General features: G+C 51.3%; 1 protein-coding gene across 2 annotated transcripts; it reads right to left on the bottom strand.

The window, feature by feature from the left end:
- Window positions 1-82: 82 nt before the first annotated feature.
- PCYT1A (phosphate cytidylyltransferase 1A, choline) lies at window positions 83-18090 on the bottom strand. 2 transcript variants are annotated; one of them, XM_084292352.1, is made up of 9 exons: window positions 16678-16752; window positions 13484-13624; window positions 11039-11138; window positions 8804-8920; window positions 6724-6875; window positions 5860-5938; window positions 5001-5143; window positions 3621-3809; window positions 83-3051 (listed from the first exon to the last, which is right to left on the bottom strand). In XM_084292352.1, the coding sequence occupies exons 2-9, from the start codon at window positions 13598-13600 to the stop codon at window positions 2845-2847; spliced, it is 1104 nt and encodes a 367-aa protein (XP_084148478.1). In that variant the 5' UTR covers window positions 13601-13624; window positions 16678-16752; the 3' UTR covers window positions 83-2844. The 2 variants fall into 2 exon arrangements, with proteins under 2 accessions (XP_084148478.1, XP_084148477.1); XM_084292351.1 differs by lacking the exon at window positions 16678-16752 and adding an exon at window positions 17986-18090 and having other exon boundaries at window positions 84-3051.
- Window positions 18091-18376: the final 286 nt, after the last annotated feature.

The raw sequence follows: 18376 nt of genomic DNA, 5'->3' as shown, positions 1-18376 counted from the left end.
GAAGGGACCTGGCACACGATGAGTAAAATGACTTTGCATTTATTTGGCTAAACACAGAAGCCAAAAAACCAACCCCAGAACAAGTAAGACAAAGGGGCTGTGCACACAGGCCATACAGACAAAGCAGCACAGTGAACGTGGATCGGGAAGAGCCAGCCCGAGGTGACAGCACAAGGCCAGGGATGGGCAGGGGATGGCAGAACGTGGGTGCTGAGGGCAGAGCTCGCTGCTGGGCACCACCAGACCAGCACCCTGCTCATCTCCCAGTGCCCCCCAGCACTGCCTCTGGCCGGTGCAACCCTGGGGAAGAGAAGAAGAGTCAGAGAGCCGAAGCTCCCGACTCCCACTCTTTCATTTCTTTCATCCATTTCAGGGAAAAAAGTTTTTTTCCCCATCCCCCCCTTGATGGGAAAGAGAAGTGACTCAAAGCTTTTTGTGGGTGGCTGCGTTCAGAGTGAAACTGCTTAGCTGGGAGACACAGCGGTGAGCAGCTGGGAGACCGTGGGGCTTGACAGACTGCTGGCAACGGAGCGTGACAGGACTTTCTAGGCACCACCAGCAGCGTTGGGCCCCGAAATCTCCTGGTTTTGACGAGCAGCAACAGGCAGGCGAGCAGCAAAATGCAGGACTCGGTCCAATGTTGGACAGCCAGGGCCAGCTCCTTACCTGCAGCAGGTAGGACACCCAGCAGGGAGCCCTCGTGAGCACCCTGAGGGCAGGGATCAAGACGCAGGGTTTGTCCCAAAGGCACCGCTACGGCCAGGTGTATTCAGTGCTCCAGCACCTGCCTCGGGTTACAATAAAGTCCTGACCCTGTAAAATGTCTTGGTAGGACAGGGCAGCGCTGGAAACGGGGCCAGTCCAGCGATACAGGAGGAAACAAACAAAACTAAAAAGAAAAAAAAAATAAAAAAAAATAAAAGACTACATTGGGATTCGAGTGTCCTTTTTAATTTAAGTGCAAGGAGGAAGCAGGGGTTATCGGTTACAAGAAACAGCTCTGATACTCCAAGCTACACGTAAAACCACGTCTGGCTTCTTCCCAAGCGCCCCGGGGTTGTGCAGAGGCACCAAGAAACACGCAGGGGTCTCCACAGAACAAGCCACCATCCAAAACACACCACTGCTACCCAAAATGACAGAACACCGTTGCATAAGTTGTGTTTAGAACAGCAGGAGGGCTCTGAAGCAGCCTGGCCTTTGCGATCTGCCTGGGGAAAGCGACTCGACACCCCCAGGGAGGGAAGGGAGAAGGAGGGAGGGGGGGAAGATAGGGAGAGAGACTGCGGGTGGTACAAAATCAGTGCTCCACCATGGTGAATAAGCCAGGTGAGGGAAGGCTGCCTCGTACCAAGGGACCCTTTTTGCTCTCACAGCTTAAAGCCAAGAGCTGCCATCCTCACTCCCACAGCTGTGCACACCCCTGCTGAGAGAGGTCTGAGTGGTGGCTGAGGAATCCCCCAAATTCCCTTTCTCACACAGGCTCCGGCCTCAGCAGAAGCCCAGAGCAAAGAGGTTTCTCTCCTCCAAGACTCTGCCAAGCCCTCCGGGCAGCACGACGAGGGAGCAGCAGGGTGAAAGCCAGCAAGCAGCAGCAGCCCGGGATGCTTCACCTCCCTGCTGCTCCCCAGTGGGATGGGAAACTTCCCCCGGAGAGCTGCGGGCCACAAAGCTCGGTGCTTCCTACACACACACAGCAGCAGGCAGCACTAGGACCTTTCAAACGAGCAGAGCACACATTTAAAATCTTGAAAAGCTGCAGCACTCTCCGAGGAATAAACGGGCAGGATTTGTGCATTTGTTGCACAGGATCGGTACGCGGGACCGCCACCCTTCACTGGGTGGTAAGCGTGCCCCCCATCTGCCCAGCTGCACTTAACAGCAGGCAGCAAACCGGCTGCACGAATTCTTGTTTTGTCCTGATAGCAGCAACTTGACCAGTGTAAAGGACCGCGCCAGTCCTTGGAGCACAGCAACGGGAACACAGAGGCACAGAGCACAGTGCTGAGGGGCCACGGGGACGGACACACACTGAGGACACACCAGAGACCGGGACGAGGAACTTCTCAAAGGAGCACACACGTTATTCCCCCCCTGGGCGCTCACACACCCGAGGAAACGCACGGACAGAAAGTGCCCTGAAGCAAGGATTCATTCTCTTCTCTCCATCAGCAACCGGAGGGCTCAATTTTAGCTCGTGATTTAGCAGTCCCGTTAAGATCAGCTGGGAAAGGCCTCTCCCCCGCAGCCAATTTGTGCAGATTTGGAGCTGCAAATGCTGCACACCTGCAGGGTGTGCGGCTACGGTGCCGCCACTCCTTCCAGGGCAGCAGAGATGTCCCTGTGTCCTAGCAGCTTCTCTAAAAAACTGCTCCCTGCGTGCTGTCGAGGTCGCCCTGGTGTCTTTCATTTGGCAGCGGCACAGATACTGCCTGGGGCTGGGAGGGATAAGAGAGGGGAGCTGAAAGGAGGAAGGGGCAGGTGGGTCTTACCACTCTCTGCCTCGCCTGGAGAGCCTTAACAGGGGCAAAGAAACCAGAACAAGAGCCACACTCGAGTGCCATCCTTTGTGTTTTAAAAGAGCAGTTTCTGCAGATATAAAAACCACCTTTCCCCTGGAGACCGCTAGGGCGTAAACCATAAAAGGGGGATTTGGGGAGAAGGGAGAGGAGGTTTGAATGTGCTTCCAGGCAGCAGCCCTCGCCAGGAGCAGCGGGTGCCTCCCAGGCCCTGCGCTCCCCGTCAGCCCTGTTCCTATGGCTCTCTTGCTCAGGTAGAGTTCCCCAGTGGGTCTGGACCTAGGATTCGGCGATCAGCGGGCCGCGGCAAATCCCGGCTGGCAGCTTAATCCTCTTCATCCTCGCTGATGTCGTAGGTGACTGCAGACTCGTTCCTGGAGCGGTTTCCCGGCGAGGAAGGAGGAGTCTTGGTCGAAAAGGGCCAGCGGAAGGAGGGCGACGGGGAGCGGTCGTGCGTGGGGCTGCTGCTGGGGCTCTGCTTGGGGCTGATGGCCTGCAGCATCCGGCCCTTGCCCTCCTTCAGCATGTGTTTCTGGGGTGGAAGCAGGAGGGACGTTAGCAAGAGCGGTGGAAATGGGCACTGCTCACAGCCCGTGCAGCATTTTGAGCTGTTGTGCCTCAATTCCTCACACGATATAAGAGCAGAAACCCAACACAGTGCTATAGAGCCTTCAGACACTGCCTCTGCTTTCACCGTTACCCATTTTCAAGCACCTCTAGCATGAAGTGCCTGTGACATTTGGCCAGCACCACGGGACAGACAGGCAAAAAAGTCATTTCAGACCCATCCCATCCCATGCCAGTGACAAAGTGACTGCCAGTCTCTTTGCTCTGTGGCCTGCAGGACACAAGCTGGAGTTGGCAGACCAGCTTCTGGGGAGCGGGGACCTTTTGTGCTACAGCCAGAACTAGCTTTATCCAGCGAGCAACAGTGAGGGCTCTCTTTAAACAGCCTGCCCAAGGCCTGTCTGGAGACTGGCAGCACATCCAGCACTGCAACAAACCTGAGGCTTTGTTCTGCAGTATGGGCTGCACCGTCCCTGTGTCAGCTGCCAAGCTCTCCCAGATCCCCTTTCCCCTTCTCCCAGGGCAGCTCCTTACCAAGGCGCCTTCTGGGCCAAACATCTCCAGGAAATTGCCAATGAACTCCCGGGACTTCTCTTCCCACTTCTGAATGAGATCAATACTCTTCTCCTCCACTTTCTGGACAAATTCCTTTGACTTCTCCTCCACGTCCTTCACCCTTTTTTTCACCTTATCCACGCGCTCCTGGAGGTGGTATTTCTTTTCCTGTTGAGTAAACGACGGATGAGAACACAGCTCACCAGACCTAAGAGGCGACCACCTCTGCTCTGTGTTATTACACTGGACTGCTGCTTGAGGCTCAGCATCCCCACCAGTTTTGTGGCACTTCGCCCTCACTTCAGCGATGCTTCTTCCCTAGACTAAGTGGCAGACACGCAGTGGGGCTGCGAGATGCTTTGTGGCAGGCCCTGGCACAGTCCACAAAGCAAGACTAAACCCAGAGATAAGGACTATCTAAGAGCAGTGCATGGAAGAGGGAAATATTTATAAAATATACAGATTAGATTTGAGTGACCTGCTGTAGGTCTCCTTGCATATCGAGGCAGCACAAGAGTTTTTGCTGGGTGTTCGTAAACAGGGACAGTTGGATGCCAAGGAGAGGCCAAGCAGCCGTTACCTCTCCCGTTTCATTTTGTATTTGATTGTATTAAAAAGGCACAGTGTCTGAGCGATAAGAAAAACGTTTACTACAAAAGAAAAGCCTCCTGCCATGTATTCTGCTTGTGTGCTAAGAGACACTCAGTAGAGGATCAGAGCACGTCCTTCTCCCCTAACTCCTGCAGCTCCAGAGAGGGAATAGCACAGTGAGAACAGGATCAGATTTTATCCTAACAAATGCCTCTACCTTAGGGAAGTGGCTGAGGGAAGAGGAGAGATATGAGGCGCTGCAGCCGCTGCCAGGAACAACCAACACTTCAGTCGACTCGACAAAACACACATTTTGGCACATGCCCCGGCCTCCAGCTCTCTCAACTGGTGAAATGTCACCAAGTAATTTCTGATAATAGAGCAGTATTAGCAAAACCCCAGCTCCTCTGGACAGGCCCACTCTTCACAGTGAGAGTTTCAGCAGAGAAAGAAATCTAATTTCTGCTACAAGGACACCAGTTTGGTGTAACTGTTTAGCTCTGCAGACTTGCTGCTCACTGGCATACAGCAGGAGCGTGCTAGTGCTATGCAAGGCACAGCTTCACACAGCTTACAGAACCACAGAATGGTTTGGGGTGGAGGAGACCTTATAGATCCACTAGTTCTAACCCCCCTGAAGGGCAGGGACACCTCCCACTAGACCAGGTTGCTCAAAACTCCATCCAACCTGGCCTTGAACACTTCCACGAATGAGGCATTCACAGCTTCTCTGAGCAAGAAGTTGTGGCCAGACACACTTCAACTCACATTTATGAAGCTGACGTTGAGCTCTTTAGCCGTGTAGCCCCGCTGCAGGTTCCGTCTGGCATAAACATCGTAGTCCCGCACGATGCGGGTGATGATATCTGACGTTGAGATCCCCTCAGTCCTCTGAGTTGGCGCAAACATGCCTAAAGTTGGGGAACAGGATTCGGGACAGCTGTAGCAAGACACGTGGTAAAAAGCTGCTGCCACCTCTAACAGTAAATAACTTCTCCTGTGAACACTCCTAACTGGCCTCACACCATCGTGTCTCTGCCCTGGAATGCACAATACCTGGCTCTTCCTTTCTGGGAGCATGGGGAGGAACTAAGAAAGACCTAAGCATGCCAGAAACGATTTCTTACTCAAATTCAAACATATCTTCTAACGAAAAGCTCCAACTCTTCGCTTTACCTGGTTTTGAACTACGGACTACAACCCACTGCATTGAGAATAGCGTGGTGGCAAGGACAGAAGAAGGGGTCCCACAATTTAGTGGGTGGAAACATAAGCCCTGATGGCTGGGGTTTGATAGCTTAAAATAAACTGTACCCCACAGTGAGTTTCAGAGCAATCAGCTAGAGGATCCACACTGCGAAGTCTGCAAGATTCTCCACTCGTGAGAATCTATAAAACAAGCCATTATATTTTTCCAAAAGGTGGCTGTGAATTCAATCACAGTAACAAGGTTGTACATAAAAATTCATGCAAGGCAATCCTTGACGTGGCACATGGAACAGTCTTGGCCTTAGAACTAGTGCCCAAAGCTGTACTTCTTCCTGCCCTCAGGGCCATTCTGCAGGGCACAACCCTGATACACAGGAGCACAGGAAAAACTACAGCAGAGAACCTGACCCAAACTCACCTGCTTCTTTTATGTGCTTATATACATCATCGCTGCCAGCAGAAGAGTAGGGGATGTCATCATGTGCAACAAAGTCGATCTGAAAATTAAGAATAATATGAGAATCAACATTTTATTCTGAGCATCTGTCACTGAGAGTAACTTTTTGCTCAACACCTCCACTCAGAGGCATGGCCGAGAACTGCACGAGTTTCCCCTTGAAAAACCAACAAAGAGCAGTCACAAATTCTCACTGGCAATTGCAGATCAAACTTGTTAGAACAAAACAAAAAGGAAGGGCTGGGACAAAGGACACAGCTGCTTTAAGCCCAGGAGAGAAACAGCTTGTTAACGGCCACAGGGGGAAACTAAGCACACTCCCCAGATGCTGTTTCACTTCCCAAAGCAGTTCAACAGATGTCAGAGGCTCTTTTTGTTCATCTTACCTACTGATAAAAGACTCACAATACAGCTTGCCTGGTCTCCTGCTGCGGGGAAGCTGATGTAGATTTAATCTGGCCCTGCTAAAAGCAGGAGGCTGGACCACACGACCTCCAGAAATCCCTTCCACCCAATGTTATGCTCTCCCTTTTTCATGTTTCACACCAATCTGTAACCAGCATCAGCTTCCCCTGGAACACAGAAAACCCTTTTGCCCTCTCGGGCTCCTTTACCTTGTCGCTATCTGCCAGCTCAGCACACACTTCTAATCTTCCAAGAAGCCCCACCTGGTTCCCATAACCCAGCTCATTCTATATTTAAGGATCTTCAACAGAAAGGGGTTGATCAGGCAGAGGTCACCCCCACGGATGAATTCTTGCTGTAAATAGCAAGCACAGACAGCAGCTAATCAAAATTCAAAGCAGATCAGATGCCACATATTACCCTGTGCTCTGCCAGGAATTCAGGGGTGAGCGTCCATGGTGCATTTCTCACCACTTCGTCCACATAGCGACAGTGCTGCACAGCATCGTACCGCTCATTCTCATTCATCACCGTGAAGCCCTTGAAGTTATGGGTCAGCTCATCACTGCAGACTGAAGAAACAGGCGGAGAGAAGAGCAGGATGATGTACTTACCCTCATACTTCACAGCAAAAGGACTCTGCATACACCCCTGCCAAGCCAGACAATTCCAGCTGCTGACAGGCTGGCGCTTCCAAACCTAACTCTTCGAGCCAAAAAGCACTAGAACCAGGGAGTGGTGACAGGGCACTAAACTCTCGAGCCATTCTAGGCAGGCTGAGCAAGGGGAATTGTCCATTTGCTTGGGGGATTTCTGCACAAGCTGAGGACCCACACCCTAAGCCCTCAAGGTCCCTAAAGGTTACAGTGCTCTCCAAGAAAATCAGCCAATACAAAAGACAACTCTCCTGTATGAAATGGCACCTGGGGCTCTACCTGGCAGAAACCTGCTAATGACCTTCTGGATGTCTTAACTCTGGAAACTGGAGCCCATATGAAAAACAAAACCAAACAAAAAAACATCAAAAAAAAACACCTCCCAAACTTCTAATTTCATAAATAACATACCATAGTCCACCTCTCGGAAAACTAAAATGAAGAGCGAGTTCACAGCAAATTAAGTTCATTTAATTATGTTCTATGAAAAAGTAAATGAACCACTCTTCACAATCTACACTGAGGAGGAAGCAGTTTCACTTGGTTATCAGACTCAAAAGTAAACAAGGGATTACCAATCTCAAGGTATTGGATGTATTTATGTTCCAACCAAACGGATGATAAAGTGTGGGTGAGATTGATCCCAGCTTGGACTTAACATTCACTTGGGCTGTGGCCTCATCTCCCTCAGTTCCTGGTGCAAGGGGAGCAGCTCACTGCCCTCTACAGCTCACCAGTCTCCCAGATGCAGAGACCAAGATTACACATCTTGCTACACCAGCATGTTAATAGCATTACCTGAAGGTATTTTCCTGCCTGATGTACATTTGTGTACATGGCTTGTCTTTCTGCCTGCAGAAACTTTCTGAGTTTAGAGCATTTTGAAAGTCTGATTAACTCTATCAGCTTCCTCTCTCCCCTTCCAGACACTACTGGAGCTCACAAAAAATACAGAAGTACCACTGTGAAACTGCTCTCAGCAGTGAAACAAAACGCAAAGACATTATTAATGGTTTGTCACAGAATCAGTTTCACTTTGCTGCAGCAAGTTAATGACAGTTGAGAAAACTAGTGAGGGGTATTCCCAGCTCCTGACACCTCAGCATTATTACGCAGCCTGATTAGAGGTCAGCTCCTGATAGACAGCATCCACAGCCTGACGTGTCTCCAGTGTCACATATCAGAAACGTGGGTGAAAGTACAGGCACAGAGGCACTGCGTGGACAGAGGCCAGCGTATTGCAGCAGCCAGAGGAAAGGGTTTCTTCTTTCCTGTTATATTTTTGAAGGAGACCTGGCTGAAACACCTCTGCTGGATCCCCTCAGGCAGTGAGCAGGGTACTCCTGGTTTCATCTCAAGGTTTTGAATCTAATGAACAAAATGGGATTTTTTTATTGGGGAAAAAGGGCCTTACTGACTTCCACGTGGCCACTCATGTGCCCAAGGAACCACTGTTATCTCTGTGCTCCTGGCAGGACCTGCTTGGGGTCAGCCAGAAGCAATTCCCAGCAGAGAGCTGGAGCAGGAGGGTGACTTGCAGGGCAATGCAAGTGACACAAAGCTCAACCAGCCATGGGGGGACTGTTAACTGAGAGGCAGATGCTCAGCTGCCGCCAGTATATTTTCATACTCAATGGTATCTGTCAGAAACAGAGGGGCCAAATTTGAACAGGCTGACGAGGAATCTTTTCCCTGTGTTCTTTTGGTACAGGATTTCTTTCTGCGGATGTCTTTATGGCACTAAGGCCATAAGGACAAAAACCCTGTTATGCCAATCTGTATGCACAACAGCGGAGGTTAACTGCGCTCCCCTGACAGCCAAAGTCAACAAGATCACTCCTTACCTCCCACAATGAGGTATGTGTTTGGGAAGAGGTTTTTTGCTTGCATCAAGGCCCGGGCGTGTCCGGAGTGAAACAAGTCAAATATTCCATCGGCGTAAACTCTGACAGGGCGATCCACTGTGCCAGAGAGACAGACAGACAGACATTTGTGAAGATGCCCTCCTGGAGAAGTAGCTGCTGCTCATGCATGCATATGGGGACCTTCTGAAACTCAGGGGGAAGTTGCAGGAAACTGGCAGAATACAGAGCCATAGCCAGGAAACATTTGTGAAAAGAAATGGCTGGCTCTTTTCCTTCGCACATGGAAACAAACACAGCAGAGAACAGAGCTGAAATTGAACCATATTCAAAAACAGACTCAAAACCTACCACATGTCTACCATGAAGGGACACTATGGGGAAAGCAAACTCTGAATATCTCCCTCCTACAGAAATCTAAATGTAGCATTCATTTTTGCAAAGCAAGGAGATACCAGAGGGGAATTGGCCAAAACATTTCACAGGTGCCCAATTCTCCCTGCCATCCAGGATGGCATCCAAGACCTTCTCAAAATCCTCCTCTCTGCAGCCCACTGCCACAGCTATCACATCTGGTTGAGGGACCAGACTGTTCTGATTCTCCACCAGCATCATTGGTTCCCTAACATCTAACAAAGCGTGTGTCTGTATCTGAAAACCCAGTTGGGCTACTCAGAGTAATGCAAACACAATCCTGCTGAACTGCTGGCATGCACTGAAATCACAGATTAATAAGGAAGAACAAAGGCCATCAGCCCATTTCTGCCGGGGTAAATCGTAGCTCTTCCCTGAGCTCAGCACAAAGATAAGCTGAGATAGAGGAGTCCTGCCACGTAGCAGCAGGAGACTCCCCGACTTCTGGTCCCCTGGGACCACACGGGGCTTGGGCTCTCTTGTTGCTGGTGACAGAAAGCCACATAGACTGGCTCAGAGGCACACCAAAGCTGCAGCGAGGAAGGGGCAGAGAGAAGACCCATCAGGAGAGCTGAAACCTCACAGCTCCGAGAAGGGCTCTGACTGCACCTAGGGACACAACATGGGAGAGGAAGGCTCGATGCAAAGGGAAGGATGTTAAGTTCAAGCTAAGCAGAGGAGTCAGCTTGAGGATGGCCTCCTCCAGTCATTCGTCAGCAAACCTGCCTCTGTCTGAAGGTGCCAGGAGGCTCTGGAGGGCCAAGGATCTGGAGGCCTAAGACTGTGAGAGCTTTCTGTATGCCAGAAGAGGGCTGGCCCTGGCACGCCTTTGTCACAGCGCAATTATGTTCTGGGAATTGGCTGGGACATCTGTATCTTTCCCTCTGTACCTGCAGCAGCCACAGTTGCTGAGCACAGGGATAAACAACAACAAGGAAGCATGCAGTGTATTTTAGTCTTAGCAGGCAGGAGAGCCACCGATGTTGAAATCAGAGACCTTTGTGCAGGTTCTGGAGACTTTCAGCTGGGAGAATAACGCGGGCTGTGAAAAGCACTGAATTTCCAGAAACTCCTGCAGGAAATCACTGCCAGATCTCATTCCATGCTGGCTTCTCTCTCAACATCGGCAGCAGTCAGGTAATCAGAAGTGCAGCATTTTTATTGTCTCAGGGTCTCCAGAATGGAGAGGCCAAGCAAGGCAGTACGGTCTGCACACAGCTTGGCCTTCAGGAGGAGCCAGTCCTGCCTCTGCCTCCCCGTTGGACTTGCAAAGAGCACAGTTCCTCCGTTTGTTTTATGAAATAAAAGGGCATGTTCCTGCTGTGGGGATAGCCTATTTTGATTAATGACACTGACTTTAATTCAAATCCAGGCTAGAATGGGATACTCTGGACAAAGACATATATTGGTTTTACTTGGCATTTCAAATTCCGAAAGAGATGACTTTTAAAGTGCCTAACTTTAAGCTGCTTCAGACAAAGTAGTACAGAAAAACGTTCAGCTCTGATAGTGCTCTTTAGCTGTCAGTGGCACAGGAAGAGCTAAAATATGAATATTTATTTACTTCAGAGAGTCTTACTGACAAAGGTACAACACCTCACACAGAGAGCCTCCAATTTCAGTTGGACTGGCAGACCTAATTTCACACAGGGAGAGCTATCTAACCACTAAAGCATGAATAAAGTCATGGGCTGCAAACCTGGTTTGACACAGAAGGTTGGATCAGAGTCAGATATCAAGAATCAAACCTCTTCCCCAAACCCAGCGTTTATACAAACCCCGTCCGGTCTGGTTCTTACTTACACGGGGTCCCTCTCATCGCTTCTTCATAGGTCACTCTGATGTATGGCTTGCTGTAGTCGATCTCCACTTCATCTGAAAACGGAGCTGGTTCCTTCAGTCCCTAAAAAGCCAGAGGTGGTCAGCTGTGAGGACGCAAAGGCAAGCACGCTGTGTAGCAGCAGCAAGGCACCTGCAGTGCTCTAGTCGTGGAGTGACTTGCTGTGTCTGCATGATTCAGGCACGTGTACTGAAAGACTAATTAGCGTTAAACCTCAGAACAGCCCTGCAGGGCGATTAGCCTGAATTTGACAGGGGGAGCTTCAGCAAACCTCATTGTCACGGCTGTGACTTTGCCCACCCAGGCAAGACAATCGCTTTGCTGGACTTGTGTGCCTGTGCCGTGATGTGCAAATTCTAACAGCTCCTCAGTTTGAATACACAGATGAGCAAAAGAGCAATACCAGCAGCAGCACAAATCCCCAAGGAACGTGTGCATCATCTCCCTTTTCTGAGACGTGCAACAAGAGACTGACCTCGATCTGTGGCAGAACGTATCCTAGTGCTGCAGGAAAACCTCTCTAATCTACTAACCTGATCACAGCAGTTACATTTCATCAGAAGCTGAAGTCCCCGTATCCTTTCTGGCCTCCTCTGAGCGGGAACAAAACATCTGACCTTGCCATAATGGAACAAACAGCTCAACTTCCTTCTCGCAGGAAGGTGTGAGGCAGCAATGCCTTCTCTTTCCTGAGCCAGAAGGCTAGGAAACGAGCCTGCAGATCATTACAATAATACCTTCAAGCTGCAGAAAGCTAATCAGCAGTTTCCTCTCTGGCTTCCTGTCCCATTGCAGCGTCCTGCCACAGTACCTAGCACCGCTGCAAACAGAAGGACCACTGCTAGTACTGCTAATGTCATCCCTGATTACAGTGCTCCAAGTGAGGTGCAGAGAAAAAGCAACCCACTGACCACTACACTGAAGCAAACTGGTGCTCCTTTAACAGGAGCATTTTCTGAGGCTCTGGTACCCATGTTTCACCTCCTCTGGTGGATCCTTATTGTTAGGTAAGGCCTGTCTCTCTTTCCTTTCCTCACGGCCATTATATTTGGGACTTGTGAATAAAACCAGACTCTTTGCAGCTTGGTTGCCATGTATGTGACGCAAAGCTAGGAATAACAGCATAAAAAATTACCGAAATTATCAGATAATCACAGAGAAATGCTCTCAAAAGCTCCTGCCCATCTCACCCTTCCTCTGCAGCACCTACAAAGGTCGGGACAAAACCAGATGTGCACAATACAACAGGCTGGGTATTATTACCTGTTTCATGTTGTTCATATAGAGATACTTTATTTCTAACACAGGACAGACACCAAACTGAAGAGCAAGTGATTTCCATGGAATAACCCCTGTGCTTCTCTTTCCTCACTGAAATATGTGGAATTTTCAAGAGATGGATCTTTATGGAAGTCGAGGATATTAAGGCCTTGTGGAATTAAGTCATGCAACAGCTCAATCCTTCACTTCCAATGCTGTTAACATCTGTCAAATGTCTTGGGACAGCACTGAAATACTCCTCAAGAGCAAAACGTTATCCAAGAAGAAAGCCGTGACACATCACCAAATTTTACTAAGGACTATGACCCCAGCGTGATGTGGCAGGGATGGTAGTTGCTTCTCAGAGATAAGGAAGGAGCAACCAGCAAACACGTGATGCACAGGAGAGCTCGAGGAAAAGGAGCAGAGAGGAGCTGTAGAAAGCCCATCACCACAACATCGTGGCAAGGACAAGGTAAAATCAGCTCTTCACAGTGACGTTAGCTGAGACAGATGGACAGATGACCTTTAGAAGAGACTCCAAGTTTGATCTAGGAGGAGAAATACTTTCCATATTTTCTTTTTTAAACATTCCTGAAGTACCAGCAACATAAATGCAGCATCCTGCCACACAAGGAGAACCAAAAAGTCATCTTCCCTGTGTTTCAGCAGCGGTCTTCTGCAGGTGCTAACAAACTTCAAGCCCACCAATGGGTCCCCTGCCTTGACGCAGACTTTCTGCTAGGTACACGAGTTATTTTGTACTTGTTTGGTGTATTTCTCCCTCCTGCTGGGTCACTGAGAAAAGCCACCTGTGTGAAGAGCAAGCTGCCTTTTGTAGCACGTGGGTATCTATACACATGCCTCTTTGGGTGCAGATTAAATGATACAAAGAGGCTGGACAGACCACAAAAGCAGCTTAGCAACGCTCGCCTCAGATCTAATTTAAGCCCATGTTGTAAGCATGTTATTAGTATGGGCAAAGGAAGATTTCAGACAGGCTCTACAAGAATGATAGCTACAGTCATTTGTCTTTCCTCCCCCTTGTTTTCCGTCTCCACAGAAACCCCATAACATTTATCTTCCTGCTGCTAAGACTTCAGTGCCTAATCTCCAGGCACCTACGGCCCCTATCTCTGCTTACTTACGAATGAGCGCCGGGACATTTTTGGAGGGACTCCATCCAGCTCCGTCGCCCCGTTGGGGCCGGATCCATCTTTTCTTCTCTTGCGGGAATTCAGCCGGGAGGAGGTCGGCGGCTCCATCTCGCCAAGCACGTCCAGTAGGAACTAGGACAAAATGAAGGAGGAGAAAAAAATAAATAATAATAAAAAAAAGGGACGGGAGGGAGAGATATTTCTCAGCTCTTCCAAAGCAAAGAAAAAAAAAATCAGTCAACAGCAGGCACAGCGCAGAGAAGGTCAGTGCAAAGACACAGCCACCTAACAAGGGGCTTAGCCAGTTGTATTTGGCATCAGCTGCCAAGGCTTGACAAACAGTGCCTGGTGGGAATACGGAATCACTGAGTGCAACCCGGGGCTCTGCTGCAGAGAGAGGAGCGTGCAGCAGTCAGCTGGCTGGAGAGAAACTCACCCAGGAGTTGCAGTGCAAGTTATAAATCATCAGAACAAGGCTAATTCTGCTGGTTTAGCATCTGAAAGGCAAGCTAAGGATTAAGGCATGCCCAGTCCGCATCCAGCCCTCCCCCAGCTCTCATTTGGGTGACACCGAACGCAAACCCTTCTGCCCCTCAGTGCTGCAGCCCCCCTTTGAGACCCCGGGGCCCTGCACAATCCCGATGCGAGGATGAAGCTGGTTTAAGCAGAAGGACAAGGGGAGGGGAAGGAGCAAAGGGGTGCAACCCACGGTCATAACTTCACTAAGGAGACGGCTCGCTGTTTGCTTTGCTGTTTGCGTAAGACCAAGCCGGGGCTCAGCGGGGACAGCTCACCTTGGGAGGGCTGCCACCGTCCTCCCCGCTCGTCCCCTGTCCCCACTGCAGCCGTGACTCAGCTGGCGGCGAGGCAGCTGCTGCCACCACGTTCGGGCACACACTTCTGGCACTTCATGTACCAGGTTGTGATTCTGAACGGGCAGAGGGACGAGCAGCTCGGGACGCAAATCGTGACAGCTCTCTGGTCGTGAGCTACCCTGGCGTGTGAACTGGGGTTACCGTTCGCTGCTACCTTCCCGAAGGGCCCCGCAGCATTAAGAAGTACTCCAAGCAGCTGAAGCAAAGCTAGGGATTTATAAAACGCGTGGCAGCCAACACTCCTCTTTCAGCTGCTGAGACAGAGAGAGGTGCTGCATTTGCAGAGGCTGTACGGAAAGAGCAGCAGCCAAGGCTTGTCCCTCCTGCTCACCTGAACCGCGCAGCTCCCAGCGCAGCGTTTTGGAGCCGCAAGCAGCGCGAGCCCTCCCTCCACCCAGGAATGATGATTATGTGCATGCCTCTACACCCTTCTAATAAGAGCCAGGTGGAATGTAAAGCTTCTCCCCACCCTTTGCAGAGGATGAGCTGGAACACGTTAGGCGGGGCAGTGCGAGGGAAGGGGACGGGCAGTGCCCCTCTGCGCGGGGTAAAGTCCTGCTCCTCGGCTGCCAGCAAGCCTGGGCTCTGCAAAAGGGAGCTGTGAAGGAGCAGATTTAGGGATTGGGTTTATCTGACTCCAAGTTAAAGAATGTCCCCAGATAAGGAGGCAAATGCAGTTTAATAACTCTCCCCATCAAGCATCAACCTTACAAGCAGGCATAGGGCCAAGCGCAGCCGGTGCGGTGTTACCTGCAGACACGCACCCCAGGCTGCTCTGTTAGACCTAACGTGAGGCACTACGACCAGGAAAAGAGAATTTTTAGCAGCACAATTCTGTCTCTGGTGGGAGCAACCTTAATGTTTACGGAAAGAGTGGGGGAAAACAGCTGTAGGTTCTCCTGACTACCTGGCTGGTGGATGGCACACAAGCGCTCTCCCTGCCCTGATGTTTCAGGCTAGACCGTGCAGAAGGAGCCTCTGCAGAGTCTGGAGAGCTCGGCTGGGCACCTCAGGAGTGACGCAGCTCTGTTAATTACTCAAATTAATGCAGAACTTAAGCAGTAATTTTACCTCTTCGGGGCTCTAAAACCTTTACCCCGTGGCTAGCACGTTTCCGGGAGCTCCTCCCAGCACCGAAGTTATTAATGAAAATAACTGGGAACAAGTTGTTTTGGAAAACAAGCCATACCTCACTGCGATAAAGCTACTGCTCTTAGAACATTTTTTTTTTTTTTTTGACCCAAAGGACTAAAATAGCACCCTAAACAATTGCTTCCTAACAATGGGATGCAGCATCTGTAGCTGAGCTGAACACATGAGCACACATCTTTGCTTCCCCAAACGAGTAAAACACTGCCTGTTCTAAAATTAATTACACTTGCAGCAGATGGGGAGCAGGGAAGGAAAGATAGCTCTGAAAGCTTATTCTGAAAACCTCCAAGACAAAGAAATGGCATAACCAGAAGGAGCAGCCCTGTTGTAAAACATTATCACTGTTCCACTTTGCCTAACGCATCAACCTCCTGCAGGACGGAGCCTGTGCCTGACATGAGAAAATGTTCTCTAGGAGCAAAGCTAAGGAGTGCCCTATCAGGGCAGGCCCATGGGGCAGATCCCAGCCTCTGTGCCACTTCACAGAACATTTGGGGCTTTGCTTCCGTAACTCATCTCTTTGGCTTGCACCCCGTATCAAGGAAGTGCCTTCCATCACCTGCCTGCTGGGTTCTGCAAGGAGCAGCCGACTACAAAGCTCAGGGCGTTACCCACAGGAACACAGCCACGTCTCAGAGGGGAGAAAGGACACGCACAAGGAAAATTAATTTTTTTTCCCCTTAGTGCAAGTTAACTAATCATCACCTGAGCTGGAATTTCACCACAGCACCCGTGGCATACGGACAAGGTCCCGGAATAGGTGCAGCAAATCCTGTTGCTTACCAAAGCCTTACCCCAGGGGCTGCTCCTTCCCGGGCAGCACCGAGGTTTAGTTTAGCCCCGAGCGTCAGCATTTGTGGTGTCGCAGGACTCTGACACCACAGCAGCAGACCAGATATTCCTGCATCCCGAGCCCATTGATGGAACGGGGACTTGGCTCATCTGCATTCTTTGCGTCTCGAGACTTGAGGGATTTCTCGGAGAGCGTTATGATTTGCAAACCTACGTGCAGCAGCAGGATTTCTCCTGCTGCATCCTCCTTGCAGATTCCCACACCGAGGCAAAACAAAACCTGCTACTTAAACTCGAAACACGTACGAAACGAGAGGTGGCTGCCACAACCCCGTAAGCGCTCCAGCCCCGAGCTGTTGCATTTACCAGCAGAGACGAAGGTCAGCAGGAGGCCGGCACACCGGGACAGCGAGCCCCCGGCCCCAGGCTCCGCAGCCTCCTCGCACGCTCCTGCTGCCCGCTGGACTCGGAAGGCGTTGTTAGCACGGTCAGATGTGACTGTCATGTGCTGCTCTGCCTACAAGACGATCCCACTGCACAGAAGCAAGCTATTTCTCTTCTGCTGACTCATCCGCAGGCAAATACTACCAAACTTTGCACTCTGGCAGCTGTCCACGGGGAAGAATTGCCCTGACACAGGGAAGGCACGGAGCGAGAGCCTCAGGGAAGAGGAAGAGGTCCTGTCACCGCCGATAATTCCCCTGCCAGGCTGCAAAGCACCCGACCTGCCCTGCATGCCTCAGCCACGGGGAGCACAGCCTCTGTATTGTGCTCTCCATCCCTGATTTATGATTAATCTCACCGGTATGCCTCTCTGTAGGGATCCGCTGTAGACAGGAAGGCTCAGGAGAAGTTAATGACAAGGCTCGTCACACGCTCCTCTAGATACTGACGAAAGGCTGTTTACAAGGTGGGGGTTACCCTGTACGTAATTACTGGGAGAGATCAGGATCCCTCTTAGTGTTTAAAAACCTTGCCCAATCTCCATGCCAGCCTCGTTCACAGCCCAGCGTTGCTCAGTGCCCCCAGACCGAGGGCACCGGCACAAAAATTGGGTGGAAATGGCCCGGATTGTGGCTGTCCCTGCACTCGGTGCCAAGCCCCCAAGTCTGAGGTTTGGCAGGGTCTGGCACACCCAGAGCTCTGGGGTCAGGGGAAGGATGCTGGGCACTCCCTGAGCCCCTGTAGTATAAAAAAATAAAGGATTTGCTGGCGGGACCTTTTTGGTGAATTCGCAGCCCCACTGGGCACACCGTAACCCGGAGCATCCCGGCACACACCAAGGTCTCAGCTGCGGTCTGCAGGAGCAGATTTCTGCAGAATATCGCAGATTTGGGGCTTGCTCAGGGGCTGCAACATACAGGGATGGGCAGCCGATCTGCCTGACCTTTGGGCTGAAAACCGTGTTTTAGGGTCTGCCAGCAGCACCTATTGGGAGCCGGGTGCCAGCCTCCCCCAGGAGGGCTGCATATCACCACCAAGCCCCCCAGAGCCCCCCTGGGGTCACACCGAGCCCACCCCAACCCCTTTCCGTGCGCCCAGGACCCCCCAACCCACCCATGTCACCGACCCTGCGGTTATCCCCGGTTAACCACCGCGCAGCCGTTCCCAACGCGTCTCAGCACCCGACCCCGCAGCCACCCCTCCCGGTGTCCCCCCCGTGTCCCCACACACCTTCAGCCGGTGCCGGAGCCCCGGAGCCACCCGGTGCCGGTGCCGGTCCCGCCCCGCTGCCGCCAACGGGGCGCGGGCGGAGCCGCCGCGCACAGCCCGGGCCGCAGGAAGGGACCGGCGGCGCTCCGGGAAACCACGGCCCGAAGCCGCGTTCCGGGCCCCGCCGCCTTCCCTGCGAGCCCCGGCAGGTTATCAGGGGGGTGCTGAGCCCCACAGCTGCCGGCAGGACCCCCGGTGCTCGCCCTGACGGCTGGCAAGAAGCAGGATGGTCACAAACTGGGGGTTTTGTGTCAAGTCTTTGTGAAGCGGGGGTTAAAAACCGCCCCAACCAGAACACGTGCAAGGCAAAAAAGCATGATTTGATCACCGTGACTTGATAAAAACGTCTAAA

This window comes from Netta rufina, assembly GCF_964035555.1.
Source record: "Netta rufina genome assembly, chromosome: 9".
NCBI lineage: Eukaryota > Metazoa > Chordata > Aves > Anseriformes > Anatidae > Netta > Netta rufina.
This window is presented reverse-complemented; position numbering and strand designations above follow the sequence as displayed.